Source organism: Xenopus laevis, chromosome 3S (assembly GCF_017654675.1).
Source record: "Xenopus laevis strain J_2021 chromosome 3S, Xenopus_laevis_v10.1, whole genome shotgun sequence".
Classification (NCBI taxonomy): Eukaryota; Metazoa; Chordata; class Amphibia; order Anura; family Pipidae; genus Xenopus; species Xenopus laevis.
The window spans coordinates 26069466-26094515 of NC_054376.1; the positions used below are offsets into that span (position 1 = coordinate 26069466).

General features: G+C 40.4%; 1 protein-coding gene across 5 annotated transcripts in view; it reads right to left on the bottom strand.

The window, feature by feature from the left end:
- Positions 1 to 24667, bottom strand: part of golga7.S (golgin A7 S homeolog) — a 35221-nt gene extending 10554 nt beyond the window's left edge. For 2 of the 5 annotated variants that reach the window (XM_018254356.2, XM_018254357.2), the window contains exons 1-2: positions 3023 to 3044; positions 32 to 157 (exon numbers count right to left, since the gene is read on the bottom strand). In XM_018254356.2, the coding sequence (XP_018109845.1) occupies positions 32 to 157; positions 3023 to 3037 (141 nt within the window). In that variant the 5' untranslated portion in view covers positions 3038 to 3044. 5 annotated transcript variants of the gene reach the window in all.
- Between the last annotated feature and the right edge of the window lie 383 nt (positions 24668 to 25050).

Here is a 25050-nt window from a genome sequence, read left to right on the forward strand (position 1 = left end):
TGTAGAAGGGGGCCCTCTCATTTACACATACCCGGTTCTCCAGCTCAGAGGGAAACTTGGTCTGGAACTGACATAAGGTCCCATTGGTGTAGTCTCTCTGGATAAAGACTTTGCCGGCCACAGCTGCCTGCAGTCTCATGGCCATGCACCGCACAATCTGGGGGAAAAAAGGAGGAAACAGATTATCATTTTATGAAGTACTCGCAAATCCAACATAGCATCCCTGTGCCAAAATATATACACACACGTGTATGATCCATTATCCGGAAACCAGATATCCATATCATCCAAGTAGTCCAAATTTTAAAAAATTTCCTTTTTTCCTGTAATAAAACAGTATCTTGTAAGTGACCCAAACTACGATATAATTAATCCTTATTGGAAGCAAAATCAGCCCTTTGGTTTATTTAATATCTACATGATTTTCTAGTAGACTTAAAAGGGGACCCATCACCCAGGAACATTATTCAAAATCCTATTTTATCACATTAGTCGAGAAAAATTAACTTTAATTACACTGTATAAATTATTTGAATCTTGTTTCCATCAGTCTGGGAATTCATAATCATAGCAAGCAGGCAGGAGCCATTTTGTGGACACTGTTATTAAGACAAGCCTTGTATCATCTCAGAATCTTGTTTGTGCACCAGAATGGGGGACCTGAAGTCCATCCCCATGCACTGGCTCCACAATTAATTGGAGAGAACAGGGGGAAATGTGGGCAGAGCGGTGACATCTAGGAAGTGCTGAATGAAAAGAGAAAGTAATTGTCTGCCTGCCTCTATGCCTAAGGCATAGAGGAGGTGCAGACAATATTTGATTGACAGCTACGAATGGTTTAATAAAAAATAGAAATTGGATTTCATGTTTTAATTTGAAAAGGACTGTTATTATACAGATTTGTGTGTCTGGGTGACGTGTCTGCTTTAAAATGATACTTTTTCTTTTCAAAATATGAATCTACATTAAAAGTTATTTATAGGTCAAGTTGACCGTTTTTTGCCGATTGTTCTGCCTTTTTAAGTAATTGTTAGCTGACGTATCTAAACCTGGATGTTTTGCCAACCTGACTGTCCCTTCTCAGCCTACTACCCTAACCTGCCCACACCCACTGCTCTTTACCCCCTTCCACTACGCTAGGAGTGGGGATCGTTCACCTGTAACTTAACTGAAGATAAGGAAAGATATAATTTTAAACTGGAGGCAAAAGAGGAAGGCAAATAATGTACTATTTAAAAAACATTAAAAACAAATGAGAAACGGCTAAGAACATAATACGCTAAAAGTTACTTACAGGGTTAGTTCACCTTTGAATTAAAATGTAATAACTTACAGAATGGCGTATGCTGTATTATATTATTATTATATATATTATTTGCCTTCTGCCTCTTTCGGCTTTAAAATAAGGGTCACTGACTCTGGCAACCAAAAATTGATTAGTCGGCGAGGCTACAACTGTATTTCTTATATTACTTATTTTTCTATTCAGGTCCTCCCCTATTCATCTTACAGTTTTTTATTCAAGCCACTACCTAGTTGCTAGGTTAAATTGAACTTTAGCAATGAAATATCTGCTGGAGAGTTTATGAACAAAAAGCTAATTCAAAAACTACAAAAAAATGACCAAAGACCAATTGCAAATTGTTTTAGGATATTACGGTCTAGTTAAAGGGGTGGTTCATATTCCGAATACTTTTTCAAACGAGTTGTTTTCAGATTAATCACCAGAAATAAAGACTTTTTCCAAATGCTTTCCATTTTTTTTATTTACCGTTTTTCCAAAATCTAATTTTAAAGGGGAACTCCACACAAATATAACTTGAGCTTTCTGTAAACATAATTTTTATGCAACTTTGCAATATACATCAATTAAAAAATATGCAGACTTTTCATGCTTTTTAATGGTTTGGAAGCATTTCCTAAGCCTAGCCCCCAGCTGATCTGTCTGACTACTTTGCTGAGCTGTCTGACTGCTGTTACTTTGTATCAACAGCCATCTGTTCTTAGCCTGCATCCTCCAAACCCCACAATTCCCTGCACACGTGATTTAAATAAGGAACAGATCACAGTGCAATGCATTGTGGGTTATGTAGTTCCTGCATGCTGTCTGTAAAGGTGGCCATAGACATCCAAACGAGCGGATCTCTCCTTGATATGCCCACATTGAAGTGGGCGATATCGGGCTGATCCGATTGTGGGCCCAATGATCGGATCATAATGGATCTGATACGAGCGGTCTGATCGCGGGACCGCATAGCCGCACAGATGCGGCCATGATCCACAGGGGTTTTTTAACCTTCCTGATCGAGATCTGGCCAACTTTTTGCCATATATCGATAGGGGAAGCCAGTCAGATGGCCCCACACACGGGCCAATAAACTGCTGGCTCTGTCTGGATAGATAGATAAGAACTGTATCAACTAAATGTTTCAATTTAGAACAGTGAGACACACGAGCAGATTCAGGCTCGTGTGGCAACTAATCGCCTCTTCTTCTGGGCAATAATCTCTCCGAACTGCCTTTGCGTGTCTTCCCGTCCGCTATAATGAAAAGTCACCTGCGCTAAAGCACACGCGGCGCTTCATTTTCCGAAGTCACCTCACGAGGAAACTTGTGACACAGGGGTAGAATCTCCTCGAATCTACCCGTGTGTCACAAGCCTTAGAGGGCTGCTTTAGAAAGGTGAAAAATAAGACATACATTTCAATATTAGAAAAATGGTAGAAAAATAGAAAGTAATTATAAAAGTATTTATTTCGGATGAACAATCGGAAAGCAACTGAACAACCCACACCTCACAAGGAAACTTTGGGTGCCGCAAGTGCATTGGCGCAGGCAATTTTTCATTTTAGAAGGCAGAAGGCAGTTCGGGAGAATGTCGCCAGGCGACTAAATCTCCCCCAAATCTGCCCGTATGCTAAAGCCCTAAAAAATTGTGAAAACCGGATAGAAATCCAGCCAGTTGCATCTAAAGTGATGACTTGCCCAGGTGTCATAACTCCACCAACATCATTGTGCCCACCTCTGATGTCAACATGCCTGGTCCACATCACTGCCCCACGGGCCCCACCCCATGTTCGGGTTTAGCCATCAGCAAAGGCGACTACCCTAGGCCCAAGTCATACAAGCTAATCAGAGATGGCCTCTGCTGACCAAGATGTCAGCCCACACAGATGCTTTCTATATGGCAAATATAAACATATAGGCCCGTATATCAATTCCTCTACAAAGTCATAAAAGAAGCCATGGCTACAGCTCGATTTTGTTCGTATACAAAGTTCTCTCTCAGATACTGTGGGACTACAAATCCCATCAGGCCCCGCGCGAGAAACTATAAATCACATCCTGCAGCCGGACAGACGGCAAGCAAGGAGGGACATAGTTTTTACGCAATACGGCTATTCCCATTATAAACACCCTCACCCACAATACGCCACACATATAACTAATTGCCGAGGCTGTCTCTGTGGCAGGCGATATAAACACAAAATAGCAACAAGTCTCCGAGTGCCATGTTAGAACCGACACCGGGCACGGAATCTAACTTACAGTTCGTAATAATAAAAAAAGACCCGTATTATTATCTCTCCCGACTCACCCACTTCCCACTCCCTGTTCAGCGACGCTTTACGGACGCAGCGAAGAAACGCTAAGAGCAAACGTCAGAGACCATGTGACTGCGCGTATCACATGACCGACGCGTCTGCTTTTATATAGGCATGAGGGGAACAAGTTTACTAGTAGCAGTGTGGTGTTTGCAGCTTGTGGCTGCTACCTGAGTTCTGATTATGTGTCTGGTGCCCAGTCAGGCTTTACAGTTGCCTCCATTCAAATAATAGCTGTCTAGTATTCAACCCAAATAACCTAAAAGGCAAGGCCAATGGCAGATAAGTGTCAGTAAAAATACTGGAGTCAATATGTTTATACTATTTGAACGCAGTATGTTCAAAACTGATGTTTGTTCCCCCCGAAATGAAAAAAAAAAATTATTGTCAAAGAAATGGACGTTCTAGATCTAAAATGTTCTCATGCTGTTTCTAGAGACCCATGAACCATTAATGGTTTGTTCTAGAAAATGCCCGAGTGGCTGCTGTAAGATGCCATTATTATTGGGCTTGTGGCGTTGCTGTTTGGGATGCAAGCAGACCCGGACTGGCAATCTGTGGGTTTGGCAAATGCCAGAGGGGCTGCTATATGGCACCATAGAAAGTTACTATTTAATTGGCTGGTGGGGGCTGTTTAGAGTTGCCACCCGGCCGGTATTTTACCGGCCTAGCCGGTAAAACACCTGCCAAGGCCAGGGCCGGTATTACAAATTTACCGGCAATGCTTTTAAAAAAAGCCCCTGGCCTGCCCCCAATTCGCAAAGAATTTACCTAACTTTTTGACACCTGGGCACACCGGGAGTTTTTCTGGTATCCCGGTGGACCAGTCCGACACTGCTTGTGAGAAAGAGCCGTTAGTTTCTTAGTCCAGGCATGCCCAATAATGCCATTTGCTACCTTTTTTTGGAAAAAAATACTTGCCTTCCTGTATATTTAGATTTTTTCCCCTATTATTAGATTTTTCCAGTCAGGCCAGTAAAATACTGGCCAGATGGCAACCCTATTTACAGGGCTAAATCTGATACTGCCCCCCCCCCCCCAGAATCCCAACACTCTAGCACTGGGCTAGGCCTGGCCAGGGATTCTAAATAGGCCCTGGCATTCCAAGTACACAGATGCCAAAATAGCCCCCCACCAGTCTAGTAAATAGTGACTGTTTAACTGTATACCATCTTACAGCAGCCCCTCTGACATTTGCCTGAACTCAGTCTGGGCCGAACTGTAGTAACTAATACCATATACCAATACCAAAAGTACCTTTCTTTTTTTTTAACCAAAGAATTTTATTTTACTAACATATACAGTAGAATCCCTATTTTACGTTTTTCACAGAACCAGAAAAAAATGGTGTAAAATCCTGGAAAATGTAAAATCAGGGAAATGTATTACGCATAATATATAGAATGGGACAAAACAACAATGTAAAATGAGGGAAAACTTAAAATCAGGGGATGTAAAATGGGGGTTCTACTGTACTTAAAGAAAAACAATACCCCCCAACCAATGTAGGTCTCTATAAAAATATATTGCATAAAACTGATATATGTAAAATCCTGCTTCATGTAAATAAACCATTTTCATAAACATAAAAATATAAATTGTTATTAGAATGTGCCAATGGGTAATCCTAAATAGAAATTGCCACTTTAACTAAGGGCCACCCCCTGGGATCATATGATTCACAGTGCACATAAACAAACCAAGGGTACACATACATGTTAGGTTACACCAGCCAATTAATTAATGGACAAAATTCTGTCTTTTACTCCCAAATTCTTTCTGTTACAGTTAGAGCTGCAGCATTTCTGGTCAGGTGATCTCTGAGGCAGCACACAGACCATCACAAAATGGTGGCTCAAGGTAAAAGATGTAAAGGCACGATATTCAGATATACACTATATTCATAGTATTCATTCTGGGGGTATAGTTTTTCTTTATTTTGTTATTTTGTGTAGCAAACCAGTAAAGAGCATTGCAATTTGAGGAACTGGCAAGCAATGCACCTTGTTTATGTCTTAGTCTTGAAACCCATGCATATTTATTTTTAAATATTTTAAATGCAAAAAAAATCAAAGTTGTCAATTTGCTACCCAAGTACCCACATTTCAGACTATACACTGTAACCATTCTTATAACTCCTGTAACAAAAGGCATTTTATATAAAATGGACATTATGCTTTGCCTTCTCATATATACTGCTGAATAGATGTGTTTTCTTATTACTGATACTTCCATGGCCACATTTTGCTGGATCCTCACAGTGGAAATTTTGATTTGGTATTTAGTCCCCAAGCTTAACTGGAAGCCCTGTGCTATATTAACCATTTCACCTGGATTACAATCAGTGCCTGTAGTCAGATTTCACTAGTCCATTTAGTATCCAGGCTTCTTGCCTGGAATGATCTCCAGCAAAGTACTCTGAAACAAGACACTACTGTGCTTTTCTATTGTTTGTATTTTGTGAATTAATCTGTTTGTAATTTTGGAGTTTTTATTTAAATACTAGTTTTGTAAGCATGATAACACAAAATCAAACCAAGTAAAAGAGTGCATGCAAAGAATTGTACCAAGATAATAGTTATTCTGTATCTTAGCGAAATATCCTGGCACGAGCATGACTTCTACCTACATAGTCCAAACTTCTGTCAACTTTTTAATCTCAGCACAGAGCTCTTTATACAAACCAGGTGATTTACTGCATCATACAATAGTTTCCATGGTTTACCGCATTATCCACAAGTATTCCAGCTCGCAAATGTATCATGCAGCCCTTCTAAATTGTGTAATATTTCATACTCAATGATCCCAAGCGATCCAATATTTTACTAGTCCATGGAAACAGTTTAATATCAAGCTGAGCTAGGCAGAAATGTCCACTCAGCTGCACTTCCAGTTGAACTCAGGCCCAACACCCTTATATAGGAAAGTCTACCATCTTTCCCAGGTCCAAAAAAACTCTTAAAGGAAATCTATACCCCCAAAATGAACACTTAAGCAACAGATAGTTTACATCATATTAAGTGGCATATTCAAGAATCCTACCAAACTGGTATATATATATATGTAAAAACTTGCCCTTTTACATCTCTTGCCTTGAACCACCATTTTGTGATGGTCTGTGTGCTGCCTCAGAGATCATCTGACCAGAAATACTACAACTTTAACTGTAACAGGAAGTGTGGAAGCAAAAGACACAACTCTGTCTGTTAATTGGCTCATGTGCTCTAACAAGTATGTGAATCGTACGATCCCAGGGGGCGGCCCTTATTTTTAAAATGGCAATTTTCTATTTATGATTACCCAATGGCACATACTACTAGAAAAGTATATGGTCATGAAAATGGTTTATTTACATGAAGCAGGGTTTTACATGCAATACAGGGTTTTTATGCAATATCGTTTTATAGAGACCTACCTTGTTTGGGGGGTATAGTTTTCCTAAATATTAAATCAGAACCACTATAAAAAATTAAAGTGTATTGGATAGGTCTTTTGGTAAATAAGACATCTCTGCTCCAAAATCATATACATATAGTCTTATTCATTACAGGTCCAGATTCAAATGCAAGAAAACTAAGAAGCACAAAATTGCTACTGAACACTTGCACCTGGGGCATTGCTGTGCAAGGTGAAGGGCAGTGTTGTTTGACTAATGACAACCCTGTGGTTATTTGCAGGTCTAAATGATCTGCAAGTTAGCAGGTTGGATGGGGATACATATGTCCAGTCTACCACCCACATATATACAGTATATATGCAGTGCTGAAAAGCATTGCTGGCACTGCATATACACAATTTACATAAGCTAAAGGCAGAAGACCTGTTATCAGCATGAAACTTTACTCTGATGATGATCCCAGTGGGCTTCAGTGGACATCTGGAACATATGCTAAACAATGCCATATGCATTCACATTCCTTGTGTATTGGGAACTCTGCCTTCGAGTACAGATAACCCTTTTTTTGCTACATTTCTGATAGAGGCCACTGAGCATTTGGAGGAGGGTTATGGCTGCTTTTATTATCTACTAGAGCCTTAGACTATGGACACACAGGCTGTTGTCAGTAGCTGTTGTCAGCCTGTGTATTTTTGCAGGCTGGGAGAAGCAGATCTCTGCTCCATTGATTTGATTCAGATCAGCCTGTGTGCAGTCACACACTGATCTCAGCTTCAGCTCTGCTATGTGTGACGGCACACAGGCTGCTTGAATTCAAATCAATGGAGCAGGGGCACTCACGCCGTTCCACAAGAGTCTACTGGATCAATATCAAACCATCCGGACAGAATATCTAGTATGCTGATGCCACTCGTTACATTCACACCTCCCTTCAGCTTTGTTCATAGGCCCATATTTGAAAAATACAAAATGGAATAAGTAGCAAAAGACTACTATAAAAATACAACTTTTCAACAGTGTTTTTATAGGAGCTTAAACCTGCTGAGATCCAGTCAAACTTACTGGGCACATTGTAATTTGTCTGAATGGAAATCTTCCTGTCACTCCACAGGAAGAGTTTTCAAGGACCATGCTAGTGGTCATGTGTTTTTAGCTCTATTTGGCGTGGCCTCAACAAGGGGTTTATATATATATTTTAAAATAGTAATAGTCTTAATAGTAGTAACTTAACAACAGTTGGGGAACAATTAGTATTTGCTGATTCGTCCATTTGGACTTCGGAACAGTCTACTTGTACGTGTCCCAATTGGAGTGGTCTTATTTTCTGCAGTTCCGTATATCAAACAAATAGGCTAGGGCTTTAAAGAGTCAACATAAGTGGCCTATGGTGGCAAGATATGTAGCTCTGTGCCTGTTCACTTGCAATACATTCTATTGGCCCACAAACTGGATGAATATACCATTTTATCTATAAGCTCATGTGTGGCCAAACTATTCAATATACCAAAAATCCAATAGTGTGTGGCAAGGTTTATGCACATTAAGCCTTGTTCAAATCCACTGGGGGAAGTTATCTTTGCTAAACAACCCAAAATCCCTGTGTCAAATTATATTAAATGCAGGCTGATGTTTTGTTACATACTTCAGGCCTTGTGGAGACCAACGGGATCTTTGAGGTAGAAAGTGACATTGAGGCCTCTGTCACCACAACCCCCCCTCCTTACGTCTGTGTTTAGTTAGAAATCTTAAACTGTGATTATTGTGGATAGCTCTCATGCTGGACTGTCTGCTGTGCTATTAACACCTTTATCATAAGCAACTGTTAACCTCTGACCTGGGCAATAGAAAACCCTAATGAGCCAAAGTCTAACTTCTTGTATACTTAAAAAGATCTTTGTTTGTCATTTCTGTAGATTTGACAAATACAAATAAGCTGAGTGTCTATATGTGAAAGCAAGGTTAATATCTTATAAAGCCAGAAGCTGTACAGCACACCTATGGTGGGCCAAACTGTGATGATCTGCTGTGTGTTATTTGATATTGAGGAAATATCCATGTTACACCCATTTATTACTGTGAAAATCCCGTCTAAAGCTGGCCATAGATGCAAAGATCCGATCGTACGAATCATCGTACAATCGGACTTTCCCATCTCCCGACCCGCCACTAACCATTCAGATCAAAGTCTTACCAGTCAGATTAGTTAAAGAACAGATCAGCAATGTTCTGCCCCTGACAGCAATCGTACGATATCTATGTCCAACCAAAGCTAGTGACAGTCTCCCACTGAAAATCATACGATCTGCAATACACGCAGAGATATTATCGAAAGCCGACAGAAATTTTCTAACCTGTCCGATCGACCAAACGACCGATCTCCGCCGGACGAAAAATGTTGGGACTCTCCACACGGTTCGAAAATCGTACGAATCCTCGATTCGTACGATCAGATCTTTGCGTCTATGGCCAGCTTTAGTCCCAGACATGGAATGTATACATCTCATTAGTAATGTATGTTCAAACAGAGCTTAAGGAGAATGGCCAAAAACTAAGATAGCCTCTCCTCCAAGATGCATCTGTTCCTTATCAGTAGAGGGGGCAGGAGAACCTCTCTCCTCAGCTTCCTGACTTGGGACCAGAGATATGTTACAGAGGTGAGGTCACACTTTTAACTTCATACCAGGATCTTGAACTGCATTTCTGGAAGATATGTTGACACTGGAACTAATCAAATCACAATTAAACTATTGCTTTTAAAACATTTGCCTCACCAGGGGCCCATATTGCAGTTTTAGAATATGAGTACTGTCCTGCTTCAGGAAGGAAAGTGTACAGAGGGAGATAGAGAAATTGTGTGCTAGCCCATTACTCAATGAAAAGTAAACTATTCCAACTGTTTGGTATGGATGCTAGTACCTTTATTTACACAGATTCTTCATTCGGTCAATTTTACTCATATCCCATGTTTATTTATCATATTCAACTGTAGCTCAATACAGAAAACAGAAGGCTAGCATTCATTATTTCCTCAAACCTGGGGCTTCTTCAGAATAGCACATTCTGTTGCCAGAATTAAAAGTACATTTTTTTCTCCATATGAAGCCGACATTTCCCTGTAATTTGACCCATCCATTAATTAAGAGTTTCAATAGTGGAAGCAAGAGTTTGCAGATATTCATTAACTACATATCTCACCCTTGATTACCTAAAGGCTTATGATTTTAGGAACATCTAGGATACAAGGACTACACTTGCTCATTAGCCCAGAAGCTGTATTCTCAACACTGGTTCCAAAAAGAGTGATGCTGAACTTTAACACCCCTCTGTATTGTGAATTCCAGATACAAATTGTAGAAAAAATTGTTGAAAAATGCTTCAATGCAAAGAATAAAAATATATGGATGTAGTGTAGAAAGTAGAAGGCTGATGTACCATTGTTTCTGTGGTACATTTACCAGCAGTAGAGTTAGTTGTGAAGGGAATATAGATACTGATTACAATAGAAATATTACTTTAAAATCATTAGAAATTTGTCTCAGTTTTTTTGTATATTAGAAATCTTTTTGAATTATATTTGCTCTCGCTACACAACATTTTATGTTTGGATTTACATCTGTTCAGACAAAGACGAAGCACCTAACGCTAGTGTTTATTCACTAGCGTAGCGCATTTTCGTTAATTCGCCGATTCACTAATGGACGCTGGCGTAAATTCGCTAGTGTTACTTCGCACCCTTACGCCTGGCGAATTTGCGCAACGGACGTAACTACGCAAATTCACTAAAGTGCGCATTTTTCTGAATGCTACCTTTTACGCCAGACTTCCTTCGCCACCTCAGACCAGGTGAAGTGCAATAGAGTAGATAGGGATTGCTTCCAAAAAAGTTTAAAAAATGTCTAAGTCCCAAAAAACGCTGGTGTTTTTTCTTTTTTTATGGGTGATAGGCTGAAAAAGATCGAAAAAATTTTTGGGGCTACCTTCCTTCCCCCCTACATTTCCTAACTCATGGCAACTTAACTATACAGTGGGCACATGTGTAGGGCAAAATAAAAATTTTATTTGCTGGCTTGTGTAGTGATGCTACATATACCTCCATTGTAACTTCAAAAGCTAGCGTAACTTCGCTTTGCTTGACGAATTAACGCCAGCGCAACTTCGCAACCTTATGCTTCCCCTGAGCGCAACTTCGGATTTTAGTGAATTTGCGTAGCGCTGGCGAAAATACGCCTGGAAAAGTGCGGCGAATCGGACGCTGGCGCAACTATGCATCTTAGTGAATGTTCCACATAGTGTACTACCTCTTGTCTTCCAGTAGTGGTTGATACTGCTAGTAGTAAGCCTTAAAGGAAAATAAACCCCTAAAAATTAATATGGCTAAAAGGCTTTGTTTGATATACTGAACTTATTGCACCAGCCTAAAGTTTCAGCTTCTTAATAGCAGCAATGATCCAGGACTTCAAATTAGGTTTTCCTGTAATATAAGCTGATGCTACAGGGCTGATTATTAAACTCTGATGCTAGTTGCACTGGTTTCTGTGCTGCCATGTAGTAATTATCTGTATTACTTACTAATCGGCCTTAAATTGTGACATTTCTATTCTATGTGTACTGTATATTGTGAGTGGGTCCCTAAGCTCAGTAAGTGACAGCAGCACAGAGCATGTGCAGTGAATCAGCAGAAAAGAAGATGGGGAGCTACTGGGGCATCTTCGGAGGCACAGATCTTCCCTGCTAAAGGGCTGTGGTTGTCTCAGGCTGGTATACAATCCCAAACATAATGTACATTTGTAGCCCACTTCTTTAGTTAAGCTTTAGTTTTCCTTTAAAGGAACAGTAACACCGACAAATGAAAGTGTTTACCCTGCACTGGTAAAGCTGTTGTGTTTGCTTCAAAAAACAGTACTATAGTTTATATAACAAGCTGCTGTGTAGTCATGGGGCAGCCATTCAAGCACAGGGTACACAGTAGATAACAGATGTTCTCTCTAGAATACCATTTGATTCTGTTACAGAGCTTATCTGTTATCTACTAAGAATTGTGTGCCTTTTCTCCTCTTTCAGCTTAAATGGCTACCCCATGGCTACACAGCAGTCTGTTTACAGTATATAACCTATAGTAGTCTTTCTAAAGCAAACACATACCTTTTACCAATATGGGGGCAAAAGTACATTATTTAATTTTTACTTTAATTACTTTAAAGTGCTTTGCTTTTTTGGTGTTACTGTCCTTTAAGTAAGAGAAGAAGAGACCTCAGGAGATACAGGAACCCAACACAGTGTTTAATTTTTTTTTTTTTTATCTAGAAATTTGGATCTCTGAAAGCAGACATTTCTTTCTTCATGTTACTGTATTTAACTGAACGTTGCTTTTGTTTTCTACCTGTGTGTCAACATTACCTTGCCTCAACCACCCCCAGTCCATCTAACTATTCCAGAGAGATGACCAATTTCTTCTTACCGTTGAATTCAGAATCTGAAAGCATCCATGCCTCTATTGGTCACATCACTGTTGTGCTTCAAAGTCTATTTCTAGCATTCTCTCTCTATTGACAAGAACCTCCCTAAATGTGTGGCCTTGTTATATATTCTAGGTAAGCTACATACCTATATTTTCTTCTTTCTGTTATTCTATGAAGCTTACAAGGTAAAGAAAACATTTGGACAAATTTTTTCGATGTTAAAAATGCCTGTTTATAAAGCTTTAAAAGTTAAAGAGACATCTACAGTATGTCTACACATTAGCGCAATTAAGTTATTAGAACGTAAAGTAGAATATGCTCCTTATTAGTAAGTGCTCTCTGTAAAAAATGGAAAAAGGTGGACATTTAATTAACCATTTGGATATATTGATTGCAAAATTGTTACTCATGGGCAATCATGGATGTAGTAACACCCATGACCTGAGACAGAAACTTGTTTTTTAATCACTTGGATAAATATAGCACTTATACAATATACCCATAGGACTATTCAGTATCTTCTTACCCTCAACTTTTTTCTCTTTGCAAAAGTATGGAATGACCATGGGTGCTTAATCTGTATTGACATTGGGCGCTTAAACTGTACCATCCTTTGACGCCTACACATGAGTTTGTGGAAGCGTCTGCCCTTGTGTGACCATAATCTTCTCCAAATAACTGTTTCAGGTTTATTTAATGGTGATCTGATTTTCTTTTTGTCTGACACTTATGGTTTTGCTTGACAATTTTTATAACTATTGAAATAACTTTTTGAACCTGACTTTTGCAATCACTTTTTATCCCACAGAGATCAGTTTTCTTAAACATTTCTTTGTTCTCTAGGGGGGTACTCTATAGCTCACATTGTAGAAAAAAAGATTGCTCTGAAAATACCATGCTCACCCCACTCAATGATTTGCAATATCCTGGTATTCAGTTCCTCAGATTATATTACATTGTATTTGTTATGAATTTGCTAAATCATGTGTGTTTAGGGGACTACAAAATGTCTTCACTTAACAACCTATGTGAACAGCAAGGGACACTTTGTTTGGTGAATTCAAAGCCAGTGAATGGATTTCCCCATTGTCTACATGTAAAATACATAGGTGGTAATTTTATTAGTACAGAAAAATTATGCACTTTGCAACCTACCCACAGATGTGTCCTATTTTCAGGACTGTAAACTGTTTACTCTGTAATTTATGTGTATTATAAATGGATTGTCGTGTGATTGGTTAAATGAGTATAGCCATTTATATAATTTAGGCCCTCTGCAGAGCCACACAGGACCCACAACAATGCCCTGTTTGCAGCACAGCGGACTTCAATCATTCAAAACCGAAAGATCAGCTGAAGGTTTGCTAAGAATTAGTTTATGGGGCATGTTTACTAATATTGGAGATAAATATCTGGAGAGATTTCTGGAGATGTTGCCCATAGCAACCAATCAGATCTTTGCTTTTGTTTTTGGTTGCCATGGGCAACAACTCCAGAAATCTCTACAGATATTTATCGCCAATGTTAGTAAACATGCCCCTATGTATGTATGTGTGTAAGCATTACTTTATTTGTAAAGTGCTGTGAAGGAATGCAGTGCTGTACAATGCTGAAAAGTATAATATAAATAAAAGTACATAAAAGTACACACAGGGAGGACAAGTCACACAATTATTACAATAAATATACAAAGAGCTCATATAAGGATACAGCCAGGGTCGGACCCAGAGGTGCCGGCATGCCGCGTGTATGGGCAGGCGCTCCAGGTGTGTGTGCACGCTCACACGAGTGGATTGTGTTTGCCGCAACCGCCTGGCAAAGGATGGTCATAACAGTAAGAGATTACAAAGCGCGGATCTGGGCCGGCGGGGCCCACAAGAGCCTGGGGCCCATCAGGTTTTTTCCCAGTGCCCTGCCAGCCCAGTCGACCCTGGACACAGCTATGTGCTAAGAGACCCAGTGGGATGGAGGTCCCTGCCCCCTAGAGCTTACAGTCTAAGTGGGTGGGTAACATAAAGGCACAGATTGGAGGGTTAAAAAGTGCACACTGTGAAGGCATTGTCCAGTAGGTACCAGGACTAGACTAATGTTCTAGTGCTCTAAAAAGTAGACTCTTGAAGAGATTGAGAGACCACTCCTTACAGAGGAATTCAGGGATGGCATTCCAGAGGCAAGGAGAAGCAAGATCAAAAGGTTTGAGACTAGAGTAGATGTGTACATTGAGACAAATGAAGAAATGTTGTGAGGAGCAGAGGAGTGAAGGGCTTAGAATTTTAGCGGTAGTATTTCATATGCTATCCTTTGCTTAACCAGCTGCCATTCTAGGGATTTTAGTTGGGGTTGAAAAGGTTCCCTCTTGGGAGAGAACAGGCGGATCCTGGTAGCAGAGTTTAAGATTGATTGGAGGGGAAAAAGATGGGAGTCAGGAAGACGGTTAGTGGCAGACTGAAATATTCTGAACTGGATAGGATAAGAGCATGGATTAGGGTTTTTGCTGTTGTTTGTGAAAGAAAGGTGCATATCTTGGCTATGTTGTGGAGGAAGAAGTGACATATTTTGGCAGTATTATTAATAGAGAAGGATAGGGACTGGTCAAACATTACCCCCAAGCAGCATGCTGAGTTACCAGGGTTAACAGTCATGCCATCAATAGTAATGGTGATAAAAAGAGATGAGCTAGGTTTGGGTGGAAAGACCATGAGCTCAGTTTTGGCCAAGTTGAGCTTGAGGTGACGTTGTTTCATACAGTAGGAGATAGCTGCTAAGCAGTCTGCGATCTGGGTCTGAGCGTCAGTGGTTAGTGAAGGGGTGTCTAAATATTTCTGGATGTCATCGGCATACAGCCGATATTTAAGGCCAAATAAAGATATAAGGTCTCCTAAAGAGAGTGTACAAGCAGCGCCGGATTTCACTTTTGGGCGCCCCTAGGCCGCGCGGTCCGACCAGGCGGCCGCGCGGTCCTAGCGCCCGCCTTCCCAGCGCGCCGGCAAAAAAACGCCGGCGTAGCTGGTGCAGTTGAACGGCGCCTGGGCAGCATGCCGCCCCTATTTCTTTGCCGCCCTAGGCCCGGGCCTATGCGGCCTTGCCGCAAATCCGGGCCTGTGTACAAGGAGAACAACAGAGGACCAAGTACAGAACCCTGAGGCAACACCACATTAAGAAGAACAGGGGAAAGGTTTTGTTAGTAAAAGTAACAGAGACAGAGCCATCAGAAAGGTAGGAAGAGAACCAGGATGCTGTTTGATCCCGGATTACGGGATCATGCTAAACATGAATTCAAAGTTGTGCTTCCTCTTTAAAAATATAACCTATGTTGCTAGAGCTTGTCCTGACTACCTGCAGTCACTAGGTATCCTTACATTCAACCCATACCTTACTCTGGCAGTTTTGTGCTTAGGAGGTAATCTTTATGTGATAGAATCCAAGCATTGTCTTGGTTTTTCTTTGATGGTGCCATCATTTAGAGGAGTTATTCAAATCCCTAGCCAGATTTCCTCCTGTAAATGTTTTTAAACCGTCTTATGAAAAAAGTAAAAGACTTTCAGACACCGGCCAAAAAAAGAGGCTTCTGTGTGTAAATTGGAGGAAGATTTATGGCCTGTAATAATCCCCACATTAGGAAGGGAAGTGGCTGTGCCACAATGGATGTACTTGTGCAGAGATTTCCTTGCAACAGGGGTTCAGTCAGTAGAACACGACCAGTGCTCAGTGAGGTGATACTGTAGATGCTGCGGGACAGTAGAAAAGTAATGTACACACACACATTAAACCAGCAGCTATTAAATACCTTGTGCACCTGGCTCCTAGATGGATGTGGATGCACATTTAAGGGAAATCTGCATAAAAATATGGCTGATAACTGCACAGGTGCTCATATGCATAAAGGAAAACCTGTTTGTATCCTAACTAAAAGTCTTCTGAAATCATGAAGACCAAATCCTGTTGGCCCTTAATTTGTTTTCTAAATCTTATGTAGATTCACAGTCAAGTAAAAAAAAGAAAGTCAAGCTACGGAGACTGATGGTGAGAGTTGGAAAGGGTGAAGGATAACTGACTGCTGATTTGTAAGTCTGATGTATTAACTGCATCCGTCCTGTGTACTATACAATAACTTTATGGCTGAAGCTGAGCTATAAATTATGGAAGGAGTTTATAACTCTGTGCCAATAAAATGACATACTGAGCAAGTAGTGGGGACAGCTGGCTGTATTTGTAACATATGGGAAAGAGCATCTTTAATAAGTGGGTATCAGGACCACGGGGCGGAAGAGATCTGTAGAAGGCTGACCTCTCCTACACCTCTCACTGAGGATGAACAGTCACCGAATATGGGGCACAGGACTGCACTTTAGTAGAGTGGCAGGAGTGCCGGAAATCCAAAATGTCAAAAACAGGAACGAGGAAACAGTAGAATGGTCAGGCAGGCCGGGATCAGTTCAGGCAGCAAGAAAAGCAGGATCCAGGAAAACAGGCAGAGTCGAAAATACAGATAATCAATCAGGAAATAACGCTTAGTGTCTCACAAGAGCGATGATCACTTCTCAATGGAGTCAGGTTCTCAGCATCAGCCGAAAATGCGCCGGCAACAGATGCCTGCGACGTGACACAGAGCGTGAGACCGGGCGCCTGCGACATGAAACCGAACGTGAAACATGACGCTGCGCAAGCACGCCGGAACGGACACGCCATCTTGAGAAGGGGCAAAGATGTGACCAGAGGTAAGTTCCTTACAGTGGGTGACAATTCTATCCACCTACAAGTCGATATGACTCAAAGTTCAGTTATTTTTATATATTTGTCAGTGAATATTAACATAGTTGTGCGTGTTGGTGTAAAGTCTGATACATTACTCTTCAGGAGGATTGTCACACAACCCCTGGTTGAAGCCAGCTTCTCATCTGGGCTTCTTCACACAGTGGCGTAACAATGTCCCACTGGGTCTCCCTACCCTTGATTCTTCGCTCCCCACAGCTCTCAATTCAGAGAGCGGCAGGGAGATTTTGCCGTTACTTTAGAGGAAGCTTCCTCTATAGTTACGCCACTGTCTTTGCCGTATGTGATGTATTTCCCTGGTAGTTACTCAGCCAGATAGGGCAAAAGTATCAGGGTCAAGTCCCCATTTTAAAAATCAAGGGGGGTTGGTGGAAGCACTCTTAAGGCTAAAACAATATATATTTAAGTATAATGGAAGTGCTACTTACAATGCACTTCCCTGGTCCCCTGTCTCATAAGTAATTCAATATAAATGCAAATGCATATGTTTACACCAGGGTAATAGATTTCCAAGTGTACCTAATTATTGGGCCACGCAGAAATGCTTTCATAAACACAAGTTACAGATTAGATTACGGCATATATACAAGATTAAAATTGCTGGGGTCTTGGAGAAGCCCACCAATAAAGGAGACATGGAGCAACCATTACCACATCAGAAGAAACGTAAAAGACCGTATGAGTAGAACAAATATCCACTCATTTTACTACTCTCCCTGTTGGATGCTCTCCTTGACTATAGGTTTCCTTTACTCCTCCTCCTTCCTTTACTTCTCCTTACTTGGCCTAAAATATAAGGATAGTTAAAAAAAGTAATTGCAATAGTTTCCCTTTAAAATTTTGGCACCTGCTGTCCATTGAATCCCAAAGCAAAGTACTGACCAAGCCTTATGGATAGAGTCCTGCTCCTTTCATACAGCATCCAAATGGTTTAAGTGAATTTACATGCTGCAGAAAAACAATCTTCCATTTTAACTTTTTATTACTGTGCATAACCGACATACTTGCTGTATATAAAATGATATATTGGGAACATTCCTTTAGTGCTAGGTATATACACATGCATTCACTTTCTAATTTTCAAATTGACCTTGCATTTTATTCCTCTTTTTTTTTAATCTTTCTTTTATTGATATTTATATGTTTGATGAATGGGGAAAATACCTAAATATAGCATTTTATTCCTCTTTTAATATTGAATCATATTACTGGTATTGTTATTTATTCTGGGCACTACATACTGCCCCCCCCCATACCTTTAGTAGTGGTTTCTGGTTCCCTCATATGTTTTTAAAGGAATTGTTCGGTGAAAAAATAAAAACTGAGTAAATAGATAGGTTGTGCAAAATAAAAAAAAATTCCAATATAGTTAGTTAGCCAAAAATGTAATGTATAAAGGCTGGAGTGACTGGATGTGTAACCTAATACCCAGAACACTACTTCCTGCTTTGCAGCTCTCTTGGTTTCCACTGATTGGTTACCAGGCAGTAACTAATCTTGAGGGGGGCCATATGAGTCACAACTGTTGCTTTTGAATCTGAGCTGAATGCTGAGGATCAATTGCAAACTCACTGAACAGAAATGTACCATGTGGCCCCCCTTCAAGTCGCTGACTAACTCAGAGTTAGAGAGCTGAAGAGCAGGAAGTTGTGTACTGTTCTGTTATGTTAGACATACGCTCAGTCCTGTCTTTATACATTACATTTTTGACTAACTAACTATATTAGAAACATTTATTATTTTGCACAGCCTATCTATTTACCCAGTTTTTATTTTAACACTGAACTGTTCCTTTCAGGGCAAATTTTCGGAAGTCAGGTAGCCAAGCTCTTATTAGCCTTTAAGTCTCCACTCTCATTCCTTTCTGTCTTTTAATCTGCCTTACTGCATTCTTCCTCTTCACTTATTTTTCCCTTTTGTTTCCATACTTCCTAAATCATTTCTTTACTTCCCTTCATAGTGATTTTAATTCCTTCCTTCTTTGGTGTCTTGGTGTCCTCCTTATGTTGTTTCTAGCATTATCCTCACCAAACTGTTAACCTCCTAAAAGGAATGAGCTTTGGGTTAAAATAAACACAGTGCAAGTCAATGAAGGCATCACAATTTGGAAAACCTTCATAACAAATATTTGCAACCAGGAAAAGAAGGTTAAAGTATCTTTATTTTTTTACTGAGGGGAAACTCTTGTTAATGCTAGGTAAGAACCTGCCACAGTCATGCTTACATGTATTTCAGGCTTCATGGGCCTCATTTACCATCAAGATTGAGAATGAAAAAAATGGGAGCAAAGTGTCATACCCCATAGCACCTTTAGGTTAAGTTCTTGGTTCCAGAATGAAATAGAGAATAAACACCTGTGTCTTTCTCATAAGATAGCACTGCTTGCTGAATGAGACTGTACTGGCTATGGGTACTTCATTCTATTCATTTGCTTATGCTTTCTGGGGAAGACAAACCATTAACCATGTTAATGGTTTGTCTTCCCCTTGTATACTATACTTTTATTTATATATATTTGTGTTTTGTGGCAAGTGTCAGGGAAAGTGTGGTCTTTGCATTGTTATTAAAGTATTCAGCCAATGGCACACAGGATGTTTTTTAACGCTGTAATTCTTCACTTGCTTCAGTGTTTCTAAGTGGTGTCAGCCTTTAACCACCTGTGCTTGCCATTGCCTTGCTATGGAATCTGGTGGCCCTTCGGCACTCAAAACCCCCATTGTGTCAGTCCATGGGGCCTTGCTCCCTTTAGAACTGGGATTCTGCCATTTTTCTGCCACTATTATATTCTGGAGCACATATAGAGAGAGAGAGAGAGACTGATAGATCAGTGAGTTTCTGTATGATCAGGCCGTGAGAGAGTTAAGTTGCAGTCTGGCTGGTTAGATAAGTACTCAGTGAACATGTGTTTCTAATAAGTGTGGTGTTTATGTGAAACTGATCTGTTTATTGCTCAGAGCTTAACTTGTGTTCACTTAAAAAAAAAAACTTTTTTCCATGGCTGGGTGTAAGTCAACCATAGTAGCACATTCTCTTTACACATCTACTGTGCATAAACAGAATATGGAAAGTCACAGGTTATTAGGCTGCACCCGGTATGCACCCTTTTGCTATATTAATAGCTGTGGCATTTTAATATGCTGACCTGGCAACATACCAGCTGCATGTATGCATCCTTACCTTACACACATGGGGGCAAATTCACTAAAGTGCGAAGCGGCTAATGCTAGCGCAAATTCGCCAGCGTGACATTATTTCGTTACTTCGCCGATTTTCTGTGCTGGCGTAAATTCGCTAGCAAAGTGGACCTACTCTAGCGCTACTCCACACCCTTACGCTATGGCAAACGGACGTAACTACGCTAATTCACTAACTTGTGGATTTTACTGAACGTTACCTCTTGCTCCAGACTTGCCTTCGCCACCTCAACCAGGCGAAGTGCAATAGAGTAGATAGGGCTTGCTTCAAAAAAAGTCCCAAAAAACGCTGGCGTCTTATACTTTTTTAAGGGTGATAGGTTGAAAAAGATCGTAAATTTTTTTTGGGGTACCCTCCTTCCCCCCTACATTTCCTAACATATGGCACCTAAACTATACAGTGGGCACATGTATAGGGCAAAATAACAACTTTATTTTATTTTATGAAGCTTTCCCAGGCTTGTGTAGTGTAATGTATTTATTGCTACGTATACGTCCATTGTACTTTAACTTGGCACGTATGCAAATTAGGCACCGCTAGTGTAAAATTTGCTTTGCTTGACGAATTAACTCTAGGGCAACTTCGCTACCTTTCGCCTCCTTGAGAGAAACTTCAGATTTTAGTGAATTAGCGGTGCCCTGGTGAAGTGCGGCGAAGGCGTCGCTAGCACATTTTCAGCGCTTAGTGAATTTGGCCCATGGTCCTATAGCTTCACTCAGTTCCTAATTCTGTAGTTAAATTCTCCATTCCTTAAGCCCTATTCTGTGTCTTATATACAAAAGGAAGATGAACATCTTGGTGCCCCAAAGACCTTCTCTGGCAGTTCTGACCAGTGCCAATCGGCTGTTTTCCAAGTATTTGACTTATCTTTACAATTGCCTAATACTAAACCCCATAGTGTACATTTTGAATGGAGTTAATGTTTGTTTTAGGTGTCACTACCAATTTTTAGTCCTGTTCCTGAAATGAAAGGCTACCCTGGGCAAGGTTCCCTATATCTCCTATTACTTTATAAACCTTTGCCTATAATGGAAAACATTTTAACAATGGAATTCTAATCCAGAAACACAATGGTGGGCCAGGGAATGATTTCACAAGTCTGTTGTGAAGGGAGAGGTTTCCAAAGAGTACAGGCTGATTGTGAACAGTAGGAAGAACAATTTCTAGTTGGATTGAAATGGCCCCAGGCTCAGGTAGATTTAACTGAATCTGGGGATCATAAAGATGTCAACTAATGCTACGTCAAGGAAATAGCGATCACTTTCTAAAATGTTTAAGTCCTTATTCTTTTTAATAATAAACAGTAAAAAAATCCTGGAATGGATTTTTATTTCCCAAACAACATGGAGTTAAAGGGGAAAGAGGTCACTTCCAATAGTTAACCATTAAAAATTATTTTCTTTACAGTTGCTTTCTATTTTCTACTGCTTTTCTAAAATTGAAGTTTTATTAATTTACTTAAGGCTTTTCCTTCTCAAAAAATAAAAACTATGTATATATTTTTTTAAAATAATGACCAGACTGTATTTATCAAACAAGCCTGCTGTGCGTATTGATGCAGGACGCAGTGGGAACCATGGAATTACCGTGGGTGCAGAAACCCAATATCCACAAAGTATTGAATTAAAGGAATGCCATCTCCCATACAGACCATTTTAAGCAAATTTAAATTTTTTTAATTATAAAATAAAATAGTAGCTTGTATTTGATGGTAACTAAGCTGCACGAATCCATATTGATGGCAAAACAATCATATTGGTCTTATTCAATGTTTAAATGATTTTTAGCAGACTTGTGAAGATCCAATTTACAGAAAGATCCATTATCTGGAAAATCATATGTCCCGAGTATTGGGAATAATAGATCCTATACCTGTACTTAAAACTGATACTCCAGGCTGTCAGTAATCCATGTACTGTATTTTAAAGGAAAAACAAGGATGGATTTTTTGTTTGTTTACTTTCATAAGATCCTGGGTTTGGTGTGTATGCCTGCTTTAGCAGTAGAAAAGTACTTGCATCTCTTTCTGTCAGTTGGGAATGGAGTTTAAATATTTACATACATTAAATCATATTCTTTCCATTTCTTATATTCATTTAAGCAATATTATGATTATTATTATTTATCTCTCTTTCTGATGCTGTTGGTTGCAAAAAATCACAATATCTTTTCCCAACAACCATAAACTATGTTCCCACTAATCTTTTAGTTTTTTGGCTGTGTGTGCAGAGATGATCAAAGGTGTGCAATTGTGGGCACTGAGAGGAGAGCGGGTCAGAATTGGCCACACATCAGTTTGTATGCAGGTGCATGGGAGCATAGCTTTGAGGGAACATTTTCATGGCTGTTGGTCTCATGGAAAAAAAAGTGGTGTTTCTTGGCAGCCCAGATTTTGGATCTTGCTTTCGTAAAGCATAATGTTCACTGGTCAGTTTATCAGCCATGATTCAATGAGCGTTATAGAACCCGGCATTTCACCCATAACTGGGCCCTTCATTTTATTTGAAAATCCTCTATTTCCAGAGAGAAAGAGCTCAGCTATTCATTGAGCATTAGCCAAAAATGAAACTCAAAGATCTAAAATGCCCCTCACTATATTATTTCCCAGCATCCTGAAATTCGCAGTTCTATCCTCAGTTTTTCTGCTGCTATTATTTGCTTATGTACAGCTTTCCTATTTTATCACAGATTCCCATTTCTCAAGCTCTTTGCATGACTCGTTTGCCTGTGTCTCATTCCCTAATGTATTCTCTCAATTATTACTATTCCCTTGGCAGGTTGGGACCCCAAAACTGTTACTTTACTTGGCACCTCACAAGGTCATTTTTCCTTTAATTATTCCCCTGTATTTGTTTCAAGTTCTATTTCACATCCAAGGCTGCTATGAGCACCTGTCTTGGTTTCATTTTATGTCATTTTGTCGAGAACCCAAACAATGCTCTTCAATATATTTGTTTGGAGGTAAGCTGTACTAAACTACATTGGAAATGACTCCTGCCCAATCAGAATTAACCACTGACCGTGATCATTATCGCCCCACAAAACCCCTGCTGTATTTGAGAGCTGAAGTATTTTGAAAAGTTCATAGCTAAGATAGAATTTATATGTTTAAGATTTGGGGATTTGCACAGGAAATAAGAAAAAGTGATGTTTCCATTGCACATCAAATCCCTTCTATCTGAAAAGCCTTATGCTACTGTTTAACGTGCACTGTAAGCCCCTCTCCTGAAGGCCACACACACACCACTAGCTAAATTTTCTTCAAAATGCAATGCTGATGTTAAATACACAGTACGCACTTTTCTTGATATAGCTGTAGCTAAATGCAGCCCTGTACATAGGGTTTCCACATGGCATAGGTATTTTACTAGCATAAAAATAATGTTTCATTCCAATGTTATCAATAGGTAAGAAAGATAATTACAGTATATAGAAAGGCCATTCTCTTATGTTATGACAGCACATTTCCTTATCTCCCAAAGGTCTCCAATTGTGTTGGAATCATATTAGACAAATCCAGGGTGTTGTCTTCTGGTTGAGGCTGTAAATGGCACACTTCATAAGAGAGAAACACTTAAGGCTAGGGCCAGACGATACAGATTCTTCACAGGTGGAGAATCTAGTGGCCGGCTGCTCCCCAACTCTTCTGCATGCAGGGAAGACTTTGTTGCGAAATGCAAAATGTTGCACCCAAGTGGAGGCATACGTGGCAGATTCTCGGCCTGCCGATTAAAACAGGCCGAGAATCCCTCTCCCTACACCCCTAAAAGCTTCTTGATGTGCCTGCACCCCAGAGACATTGCCTTGGGCCAATATTTGGCATGGAAACAATTAAGTGGCATTTTGGTGCTGAAATCCATTCCTTGTGCCTGTATCTGGCCCGATGCAAGGGTTCCAGGTGCAAGGACATCAAGAAGCATAGGTATGGATTCATGGCCTGTATTTATCTGCAGCCTGAAAATCTGCCACATGTGGCACTAGACTTGTGGGCTGGGGGCACACAGAGTGTTGGCTCCACTGCTCTCAGCCTGCGTTTTATTGTAGGATGAGAGGAGCGGATCCCTTCCCCAGCTCTGTTGACTTGCACTGAAAAGTACAGCTTCAAATTGCATCATTGCATGCAGGAGGAGCAGAGATCGTCCCAACAAGCTAAAACTAGTGGTAGGCAGAAGCGGAATGTGCCTAGGGGCAAAGGTAAAGGGGTGCCAAGCACATACCTCTTCTCCCTGGTTGCTCCTAGTTCCTGAACAGGTGGGCCGTACAGACTCCTGCCTCCTCCCTCCTTGCGCGCATAGAACTACTATCTCCCCCTCCTTGCGAGCATAGTACTCCTGCCTCCCCCAATCTTGCACTCATAGAACTCCTGCCTTCCTCTCCTGGTGTGCATTATTTAAAGAGACAGAGTACATGTGCACACACTCACATGCACATGTGACACGCGGGGGGGGGGGTGGCTTGGCAGCAGTGCTCTGCCTGGGGCTCTCTACTGACTTGGCTTGGCCCTGCATCCCAAAATTGCCTGCTTTCATGTTTTCAGTTCGATTTCGACTCTGTGTACCTGCACTCAAGCAGAAGATGTATTTTTCAGTGCAGATTAAGACATTGGGAAGGGAGCAGATCC